The sequence below is a fragment of the Cygnus atratus genome, chromosome 1, assembly GCF_013377495.2.
Source record: "Cygnus atratus isolate AKBS03 ecotype Queensland, Australia chromosome 1, CAtr_DNAZoo_HiC_assembly, whole genome shotgun sequence".
Taxonomy (NCBI): domain Eukaryota; kingdom Metazoa; phylum Chordata; class Aves; order Anseriformes; family Anatidae; genus Cygnus; species Cygnus atratus.
The window spans coordinates 183,227,532-183,238,771 of NC_066362.1; the positions used below are offsets into that span (position 1 = coordinate 183,227,532).

An 11,240-nucleotide genomic window follows, 5' to 3' on the forward strand; every position below is an offset into this window, starting at 1 on the left:
GAAGTTGCTGAGTTACTGCAGTTACTGCAATGGAGAGAAAGGGCAAAGAAACAGCTGTCTGAGAACGTGTACAACGTTAGATATGCCCTCAGCAGGCTTCTGTGCCACTGGTGCTGCTTGACTGTACTCATTGCCCCAGTACATGATGTATTCCTTTTGTTAACCTAGTGCCTCCTCAGTTTATTTTTTTTCCACCTTCCTGTCATTCTTTCTGATGTGAAACATAGCTTTATAGCTAACACTAACAAGCTTTTTCTCCCCCTTCTCCTTCGTGGCAGCAGTTGCGATTCTTGCAGCATCAAATGGCTATGGCGGCAGCAGCAGCAGCACAAGCAGCTCACCTGCGACATCAACAGCATTCAGGCAGCCACTCAAAAAGTAAAAGGAAAAGAGGCACACCAGCCCCTCCAAAATCCTGAGACTTGCATTTTTTTTTCTCTATAAAAATTATTCAAAGGTGATTTTTTTTTTCCAGTTCAAAAAGGAGAAAGCTTAAAAACAAATCAGTGTTTTATATTACTGGTGGGAAACCGGCCTTTTGACATTACACTGAAATAAACTGGTTTTGGAAGCTACCCCTATATAACGTGGCGACTTCATTGATAAAGCAGCTAGGGTCCGGTTTCCTTTTAAGTCACTTAATTTTTTAACAGAATGTTTTATCTTGTATTTTTTACCATTCAGCAGCATTGTACATAGTATAAGGGTGAAAAGCATTTTAGAAAAAAATGAACTTTGTAAATGTAGTATTGGTATTTGTTTATTTAGTATAAAAAGGCTTGTGAACACTGTAACAAATACAATTTTTACAAATCCACTTTTGAAAAGATCTTGCCTTTTGTTCAGTTCGGCTTTATGCTTTTTATTACTTTGTCTATCAGCTTCTTTACTTCTTTGTGTCTTGTTATGGCTCTGGTGATACAGTCCTGAAGCTTGGCTCCTGTCAGAGGACTTCCACCTAAGAATCGAAAGGAACAATTTGATTTTCCACTTATGCTTCAGTTAAGTATCCTTACATGTGTTTTCCAAGTCAAGGTATTAATATAGTAATTCTCTCAACTAACTTTCACCTGAAGAGAGTATACAACTTCAACTATAGCCTCAGGCACAGAAAACAAACACGCTGAAGCTAAACAGTAGGCACGCTCAAGATTTGTCCTTTGCTATGTGTAGGATAAGCTATGACTTTTAAACATCAGTCATACCACCTCTTTCAAAATGAATTTCAAGAGTAAGTGGTTTAATCATTACTTAAGCAATCTGTTGTCATAAAATGCACACATTTTACAAAGAAAAGCAGCTATATAGCATATAGGTCAAGAAAAGACCATCTGCTTCATAGGTTCCTATGCGATGAGCTTGGAAGTACCTGGCTTATGGACGGAACAGAGTCTGTCTTCTTCATCAGTTACAATAGTTACTGTTCCAGTTGCTAAGTCTTCTTCTTCAGCAGTTGGATCAACTACGAGTAATGTGCTTTTGAAAGGAAAATATATGCAGACGTTAGTACATGATGTTCCTTAAACATGGCTGCAAAATACATTTGCTAATTAATTTTAATGTAGTGTTATAAAATAATTTTAGATTGATTTAGTGTTCAAACTCATCTGTGTGTTTTTTTTTTTTTACCACAGTGTACTAGTTTAAAAAAAAAGGGAAATAGTGTATATGTCTGTTAAAATACCAGCTGTCAAAATACAATAATAGTTTTATAGACCTGTGGTATTGCAGGAAAATACTGTTAAAACTGTTATTTGCAGTATGCAACCACTTACTTCATAGTTAAGCAAAGATGATGTTTTTAGGTGTAGCCTTCATTAATCTATAGCAGACCTTAAGGCAAAATACATTTCCTACTGTAAATTCACCAAAGTAGCTCTCAATTGTTTGTCAGAGAGCTCTAACGTCACTCAGACTGTGAGTAGTTCAAAAATGGTTACTGGGTACCTTAAGGAAATCAAAATAAGCTGTCAAATACATCAGACAATGCAGATCATTAAAGTAGAAAATACTAGTTTTCAAGTTAAAAATTGAGCAAACCAATGAAAAAAGGATATCAACTAAAAGACAACTTTGCACAACAAGAGCTTGAACTTCAAAAAGCCAAACAACAACACCCCAGGCTTAGTTTCTCTTTCAAAAACAAAACAAACAAAAAAACTGGTACTACAAACGTTTTGCTTCTGAGTTACGATATAGCCAAACAGACTATACCTGAAGTTTTCATGAAGCCTCTGTTCACGTGGGTTAACTAAATTTTGTGTGAGAGATGGATGTAATCAACCTACCAGCTACAGTGCACCTAGACTGGATGATTATGGCAAGTTTGGGGGGAATAGCAGTAAGGCTATATGCCCATTAAATAATTGGAATAATTTTTTGATTTAAGCTCATGGAGCAATGCGTAATTTTTAAAAAGTTTTCCTGGGTAATTTACACTTTAACCAACAGTTTCAGATTGCCCTTTTCAGCGCAACAGTGTAATAAAAATAACAGTCCTTAGCTATGCTACTCAAAAATGCTACTTTTTTATTCTACCCACACACGGTGTGCAGCATCAGTCCTGTGCAGCATGACAAAGGAAACCTGAACCCATCGAGAGTTGGATGCATCAGACCTGGCTCTTCATTTATGTACAGGTTGACTCCGCAGTGGTCATGCTGTGGAGCTCCTCAGTGCTCTGCACCAGCGCACCTGTAACTTTCTGCTTTGAATTCATTTGGTAATTACTTGATCAGCATTGGAGCTTAGCACTCCCCTCACCCCGTCCCACAGGTGAATCAAAGGGCCTATCAGTAATTTCTGTGAATACAGCTAAATGTGCCATAAATGCCTGACGTCTCTAAATATTTAAATGGATTGATAGCACAGTAAATATCGTATTTTTGATTCTCTACTTTTCTTCTATGCAGCAACAGAACACTTAAATAACATACTTACACTAATGAAGAGCCAATAAACAATTTCAGGTGAGGAGTCAAGTTATCAGATGGGATTATTTTGACTTCTCATAATCAGATTCTTTACCTACAGGAACAATGACTTAAGAGTGCTGGTCATACTTCATCTTGGGTAATTATGTTTTCAGTTATCCAAAGGTTTTATTGTTTTGAGTGGACCAGTACTTTTTACTTCCTCTGTTGACTAAACCCTTCATATAATCTGTTCAAAAAACTACCGTCTTTTATATAAGCTATGTACATGAAATTTTACAAGATTAACTCTATTAGTTGCGTTCATTTGTCTCAAGGATACTGCATCAGCATAAATCAATACCTTTTCCAAAACTTTCAACCCTAGAGTACTTTTATGCCTGTCCTTTAGGCTGGGAAACAGTTCTGCTTTAAGTCACAGGAGGAAGTTGGACAAACTTTTGTGTTTTTTTTGCTGCATACTCATTTATACTGCAGAACTAGAAATCAGTTCAGCGAGACACACCTTGGATATAAGAGCAAGCGAAACAGCATTGCCTGAACCCTCGTGTCCTTCAGCAGCAGTGGATGAGAAGTGCAGAAACACCAGTAGCATCCTCACGTTTTCACTATTTCTTTTAGATTCACAGTTGTTTTCATAAGTAAAAAACAGGAACTTACTCATCAAATATAGCAAAGGATGTGGCAACTGGATGCTTTCTGATAACCAAAGGATTCTTCTGTTTTAAATTAACTTCTGACAAACCAGTTTCTTCATTTATAGTAACAGATGGCAATTGGACTGAAGAGATGAAAAAATGACAATAGTAAAATATTAAACACTGCTATTTTCAATAGGCCTACAGATGCCCTAGACCACTGAAACATTCAAGCTGTCCTCTTACCATATTGGTAAGCCACTGAAAGCAGATGAGAAGGGGGTTTTGGTTACATTATTAGTGTTACATTTTTTGAATTCAAGGAAAGTGTTTAGCTTAAAACTAGCTGTTCATGTAACTATTTCACTTTTCTCTTGAAAGTAACATTCCTCCCTACATGGAAGCATTTTCTGCTTCCAAAATACTGTACGATTACAACACCTTTAGTCTCAAATTGAACAAAAAGCAATTTTTCCCCAAAAAATGCCTATAGGACATGTAAAAAAAAAAAAATATATATATATATATAGTCTCATCTCATGTATTTTATACATCTGTAGAAAAAGCACAATCCAATCTTAAGATAACTCTCACTCTAACAACCCAGTAATGCAGACAGGGAAATCAAGAGCAAATTAGCTATGGGAATTCAAAGGCAAGCAATTCACGCTTAGAAAAGGAAGCCTCTCTCTTAACTCTTTATGCTGTCTCCTACATGCGTATATAAACCACACCTTGTGAATAATCATATATATCTAGCATGCATGAAAACAGCTCTTTCAAACTATAACGCATGAAGCTACAAACATTGTGTTTTGACAAAATAAGCTGAGCTCCCAACAGCTTGTTCTGCCTACACAACACAGATGAACAAGGTAAGATGCTCTACTAGACATTAAAGTCGTTTGTGACCACTGCTGAAAGATTCCGATTTCTGAGACAGAACACACAGAATGGCTATTAATCTTACACGACAGCAAGAACATAAGTACAAAAAGATCTTACTGCCCAGCTGTTACGTATCTATGGAATCCTTACCATCAGTTCCACTCTGTATTCCCAATTTAGGAATTTAGGTGACAGAAAAAAGCAGACTTAAGGAATTGTGAAGCAATTATTTTCCCTCATGATTAAAAACTAACGTATTTCTCCAAGCAACAGCAATCAGAGTGTGTTTCTTACTCTAGAGAAGACTTACCATTTTTTAATGCTGCTAACAAAGCAAAGGCACTGGCATCCAAGATGTTTCCATCATAGTCCAGACATACGATGTCACAGTATAACACCCAAGCGAGCTATCAAAAAAGGTTTGCACACGTGAGTTATTACAGCAGCTAAGCAAATGGTGCAATATCTAAGAAAACACTGGCCACACAAACAAAGATACTTATTTCTTTCATAAGAACAAAATTTTACACTTTAGACCTAAACCAAGCTATGTAAATTGAAAAAACAACAAAAACAACAAAACTACAACCCCCAATACCTTCTTTAAAGTCTTAACCACCATGATCTTGCTAGTATGCCCTTCTTTATATGGAGGTACAACTTACCTTGCCATTTGCAATACACAGATCTTCTTTCGCTATTATCTGTGAACTAAAATAAAACGAGAAAGTAAAACAGCAAATAGAAAATTGTCTTGCAGAGTTGTTTGTGGTGTAATTGCAGTAAGATGGTCCTTACTTTTCAATCACATCCGCAATGAACTGGCTTGCTGCTTGAGCCTCTTCGCCAGGAGGTCCAGAGCGAAACCTTGTTGAACAGAGGGATGGCAGTTCTACATTTGGAACTGGGTAACAAAAATCATCAGTTATAAACTAAAGAAATCATGGCATGGGAAATCAAAAATAGAAATAAGACAATACGCACTTTTAATACCATTTTATGTGCTTCAAATGAAAGGCAAGACCAAGAATTCTTCAGTCAAGCCTTCCTACTTCTCCCCTCAAAAATAGTTACTTACATACGAGTTTGTACTAAAGAGCTTGTAGAAGTCTGTACTTGGAAAAGGTATGTTCCACAGAAAAGCAAATACTTGTACTTATCATTTTCTGTTTGGATTCCTTCTGTGAGTATCATGACCTCACACAAACCCTTCCCTAAGTGTTAAGCATTCTTAACTAGATCAAGCAACAGCACCATTTTCATCCCACTGCGTGACTTTGCTGGTATGCTATCTGCTTTTCATCAACCGTTAAAACGTGATGCTTTAGACTGGAAGCAAAAACATGCATAAACTTTTGTGGAAAAAAAAATCCACAGACCATAATGAGGTTCACCGAAAACAACATACTTTGGAGGTACCTTATAAAAAAGGGGATTTCACATAAGCTCTCTGTTCCACTGAATGATTTTATTTCACAAGAAACTGCACCGGAGTGAGGATGCTGGAGTTCTACAGTTCCCTGAGAAATAAGCAGTTTGTGTAGCCTTTTTTGTCTGCTGGGACTTCAAGACAAAAGATAACGTGCCTTTGCACAACCTTGCATGGCCCAATCTTTCATAGATGAACTACCTTTCTTCCCTTAACAAACATCCCTTGCTGAGGGTTTATCTTCAATCCCGGTCTGGAAACAGGAATGAGAAAGTAGCTTTGCATAGAAAACTCACAAGCAGAGCAGGGAAATTCTGAAATTTCTGAAGTACCACTTCCTGAATGTCAGTTTGAAAACTGATTTTATGGAAAGTAATACAGCTTTACCCAATTTCTTTCCCTAAAGAGGCCTTCACAGCACGCTTATCTGTCCCATCATTACTTTTAGCTAAAGCAATAAAAAATCTGAGTAAGAACAATACCAAAAAGCTTACCAATATATCCTTTATTAGCAGAATCTACCGCAGGTGCAGCAAGTTCCTGGAATAAAAAAGGAAGAAATGAAGAGCTGAATTTTGTTCAGAAAGATTTTCCAGCTATTCTAAGTATGAAGCGTCATTTTCTTGCCAGTTATCATTGCAGTTAGATTTACAAGAGCTCTTTTTCAGCAGTCAGTTGCAAGTTCATAGGTAGCTAACCGTCTGTATTTTGCCAATGGGAAAACCTCTCACTGCATGCAGGGGTGTGAAGTGATTTATCTCAGGGTTCATGGCAGGCCACCAGTAAAGCTGAGGCTACAAGGCACTTCACAGTCCAGCCAACTAATTACCAATCCACTTATTGATCAGTCTGCAGAAACTCTTCAATTCCTGTCTGTTATTTCTAGATAAAAGCTCTGTATTTTTGTGCATATCTTTCCCCATATGCAGTACACACCACAAAAATACACATTCTCAGAATGTACAAGCAGCACTAGACAGTGAAATAATATTATCTCTGAGACCCGAAAGTAACTCTTGAAATAATGTAATTGTATCTGACTGGCATATTATTGTAATTCGTCAGGAGATGCATTCTACAGACAAATAAACAAATTCAGCTAACAGCCAAGTTAAAATCAAAACCAACCATACCGCTTTAACTCCACAAATTACTGTAGTATTTCCCAGTTTCACCAGGGCAGACCCATCCGCAGTTGTAATTGAACCTGAAGAGAAAAAGTGCAGTTCGATAAAATCTTTCTTTCATTCAAATTAATTAACATCCGCCTTTATAAAGTGCTTAATCTCTGTCATTTTAAACTAAACGCAGGCTAAGCAAAGTCTTGATGAATCCAGGATGGGAACAGATCCCCTCTCTCTATCAAACAGTCAGAATATTGGATTATTAACATTCTTAAAATTCAAGCTAAGGATTGATGAATCCATTATCCAAAATTTACTACTAGCGTTTTCTCCCAAAATATTACAGATTAAGCTTGCCTCATTATTAGCTTGATCAATTTTTTTCATGTACCACAGATTGTGTTTTGCACATTGATGCAAACTTGAACTAATAATATCCTTTACATTAATAGCAGTCAATGCTCTACTAGATGAAAACGTACCTTTTACCACACAAACAGGTAAAACAGCTCTAGATCAGATCCTATCAATGGAAAACTTTTAAGCCAGTAATCAGGGACGGTTATCACCAGACTACCTTTTCACTGACTTAGAGCTAGACCTCATGAAAAGGCAACACTGTACAATGGCAAAAATCTGCAGCATTTGTTTCAGCAATAACCAGCAATCATTCCGTGGTGGCGCATGCTAACCTGTATATTTCTTTCAGAAACCACAGCAAGGTCTAAGAAAGGTAGTTAAGGCCTGCTGCTCACTGCACATAAGGCATCTTGCCTCTACTTGAGCCAGCTGCTCATCGAGCTTAGAACAAAGCGCAGGCTCAAGGTGCAAGTCAGCACCTTTCAAGATGCCAGGCATCAGTTGTGCACTGGTCAGGATGTGGACAGACGCTGTCTTCAGCATCCAGAACATGAAGCTGCTGGTCTTAGAAGGAGCCACACTTCTAAGACCACCTAAATTTTGCTGTGCGTAGCAGCCCGGGGCAGGACCAGAGAACAATGCTCAAAGATATTACTGTACCATGCGTTCTTTTTAATGTTTGTTGGAACTATAAATAAAAATTCTTCCTCTTTCTTGTTTCAAAATTCAAGCACCAAGAAAACTGATCAGCAAGTCATTAAAGGTACTGGCTACTGCAATGAGAGATTAATAATACCCACATTATCATTATTATTCCACTTACCTATGTTGACAGTGGTTGCCCGGAATTCACCTAGCTCCCTTCCATCAGGTCGACAGTTCTCTTTCTACACAGAAATTACAGATTTCAAATTAGAAAACATATTCTTATCAAGTAACACATCAGACATATTTTATCAAATAACACATCAGTAAGTTTATATAAAAAGCATTCTCCATTTTGGTGGAAATGCACAGCTACAAAATTGCTAGGAAAAGCTCAATCACATTCCAGACAGTTTTTCATCAACAGATGCCCTGTTTATGGTTGCAGGTTCAGGGTTTTTTTATTTATTGTAACTGATTTAGAAAATAAATATAACAGTAGATTGATTGTCTGTTTCAAGGATAAGTACTACAGGCTAGATTCAGAAACTTAAACTGAGAGTTTCTACCTGTATGCGTTGTTTGGAGTTTTTAGGCAATTCCCATCCCTTAACTCCGCCTAGCGGAGCTCTCAAAATGAACATTAGAGTGAAAACAAAACAAAACAAAACAAACTTCTAAATATTGTCAGTCAGAAGTTGTTCAACAGAACCTAAACCTTCATTAAAAGCAGCACAAATTGGTTATGATTCACATTAGATCTGAACTATTACTCATCACAATTTCAAGCTTCTCAAAATCAAAATTTTGGTTCAATTACAAGAACTGAAACTAATGGCAGTAATGCTGTACTTATTTCCAAGTCAATACTATTTTAGTGTAAAGCATACAGGAAAAAAAAAGGCTCTCCTTCATAGTTTCAGTGAGCACAGTTAGTAGCAATATTTTTTATTACTTTTAGTAGCAACTGAAAGCCAAGTCGCTTTGCACTAGACACAAGCCTGCACCACCACCTTGGTCAAATTTAACGCAGATTCCTTTTGAGGCCAACAAAAGCATTTTCACATCTGGAGTTAAACAGGAACACAACCTGCCACGGAAACAGTGACAGAGACAGGAGGAAAAACAAGTTCTGAAGAGCTACAAGCATTTTTCCCCAACTCAGTGAGCTGTTTTTCCCCTACAGTTTCAAGTTTCCATGCAAATTAAAAAAGCTTGAGTACTCAAGAATTGCTTGCAAGCAATTTATACATGCACATCATGTTTTACTCACCAAAAATCTTCTGTAATATTCCAACGGTTCCACTGTTCTGCAATAAATAGGAAAGGATGTTTACACACAAGCTTCCAAGGAGAGAGAGCAAAAAGAAAAAGCAAGCGCTATCCTACAACAACAAATAATCTAAGAATCAAGATGGCTTGCAAAGCTGCTTAGCAATATGAAATACGAATATGAAAGACTTGGAAACTCTAGACTGATCTAAGAAATAGTAAAGATGAAGAAACAAAGCTTTTTTGTCATTCATTTTCCAAAATACTTCTTCTCCATAAGGAATCTGCATGCACATACACCTAACACAAGCTACTAGCTTTCACCTCAGTAATATTAATTAAATACCTATTAGTTTTAAGGTCAAAGTGAATGTTTACTGAAGCAAGAATATAGAATTTTTTTGAAGACCTGCAGAAAGGGTAATTTTATTACAGTATCTAAAATATTTGGTAGCTCAATGACTGCATTCAGACGCACAGAACAGTTTAACACAACTACATGAAATGTTATATTTTTCTTTGAATCTTTAGGAAAAAATAAAAACTGCAATAAATGCTTCATGCTTCAGTTAAGAAATAATTTATGTTTATTATTACTCAAGATATTGCCAACATAGTTACTGCATTGTTTTTTTAAGCACACAACATTAATGTAAAAAGAACTCATAAGTGTTGTTTCAATATTTGAACAAAGCCTTCTCCTGTTTAGACTCATAGAATCATTAAGGTTGGAAAAGGCCTCCAAGATCATCTGGTCCAACCATCCCCCTACCACCAATGTCACCCACTAAACCATGTCCCTAAGCACCACGTCAAACCTTTCCTTGAACACCCCCAAGGACGGTGACTCCACCACCTCTCTGGGCAACCCGTCCCAATGCCTGACTGCTCTTTCTGAGAAGAAATGTCTCCTCATTTCCAACCTGAACCTCCCCTCGTACAACTTGAGGCCATTCCCTCTAGTCCTAACTCTAGTCACCTGTGAGAAGAGGCCAACCCCCAGCTCCCCACACCTTCCTTTCAGGTAGCTGTAGAGAGCAATGAGCCCTGAGTCTCCCCTTCTCTAGACCAAACACCCCCAGTGCCCTCAGCCGCTCCTCACAGGACTTGTGCTCCAGGCCCTTCACCAGCTTCGTAGCCCTTCTCTGGACCCGCTCCAGGGCCTCGATGTCCTTCTTGTAGTGAGAGGCCCAAAGCTGAACACAGCACTCGAGGTGCGGCCTCACCAGAGCTGAATACAGGGGGACGATCATCCCCCTGGTCCTGCTGGCTGCACTATTCCTGATCCAAGCCAGGATGCCGTTGGCCTTCTTGGCCACCTGGGCACACTGGCGGCGTGTTCAGGCGAGCATCGTTCAGCACCCCCAGATCCTTTTCCTCTGCACAGCTTTTGAGCCGCTCTGCCCCAAGCCTGTAGCGCTGCATGCGGTTGTTGTGACCCTGCACTCAGCCGTGTTAAGATGCAGGCACTGACAGCGGCGCCGTTACACACACACACGTTTTATAACGTGTACCCAGAAGGAAATAAGGGGCCTCCGGAGCAGCACGCTTATCCCCAGGGAAGCCGGCACACGGAGCCCCCGCGTCTCATGGGGGCTCTCCGATCCCACCCCCAGCCCCGTCACAGGGGCCAGCACCCCTCCGCACCCACCCACCCACGATCAGTCGCGACACCGCATTTCCCGATCACTCGCGACACCCCATTTCGCGCAGCAGGCAGAACCCACGGTCCCAAGACAAGGAGAGAAGCTGCGGGCTCCCCCGATCCGCCTGCAACCCCCGGGGGCCATGCCCAGGCGGGGCAGAGCCGCGAGGGGCCGCCCCGGCACCCCGCGCTTACTTGAACGCTGTCGCCATGCCGCTGCCTTTCCCCTCCCTTCCCTTCCCCGGGTGTGGTTCCGGGGTTGCAGCGCCCAGAAGCCTCCGCTGCCGGCCGCCTGCCAGCACGGCG

General features: G+C 39.5%; 2 protein-coding genes across 12 annotated transcripts in view; one reads left to right on the top strand and one right to left on the bottom strand.

Annotated features, from left to right (window-relative positions):
• Positions 1-817, top strand: part of SUPT20H (SPT20 homolog, SAGA complex component) — a 35,390-nt gene extending 34,573 nt beyond the window's left edge. For 6 of the 11 annotated variants that reach the window (XM_035542859.2, XM_035542861.2, XM_035542865.2 and 3 more), the window contains exon 23: positions 282-817. In XM_035542859.2, coding sequence (XP_035398752.1) covers positions 282-382 — 101 coding nt within the window. In that variant the 3' untranslated portion in view covers positions 383-817. Of the gene's footprint in view, positions 1-278 lie in introns of all 11 variants that reach the window. The other 5 variants (XM_035542857.2, XM_035542864.2, XM_035542858.2 and 2 more) reach the window with 1 other exon arrangement.
• Positions 743-11,231, bottom strand: EXOSC8 (exosome component 8). The gene is made up of 11 exons (XM_035542870.2): positions 11,130-11,231; positions 9,291-9,327; positions 8,196-8,259; positions 7,022-7,095; positions 6,383-6,428; positions 5,258-5,363; positions 5,125-5,170; positions 4,770-4,866; positions 3,594-3,714; positions 1,370-1,476; positions 743-958 (listed from the first exon to the last, which is right to left on the bottom strand). Exons 1-11 carry the CDS (start codon positions 11,144-11,146, stop codon positions 843-845), a joined length of 831 nt encoding a protein of 276 aa, XP_035398763.1. The 5' UTR covers positions 11,147-11,231; the 3' UTR covers positions 743-842.
• Positions 11,232-11,240: the final 9 nt, after the last annotated feature.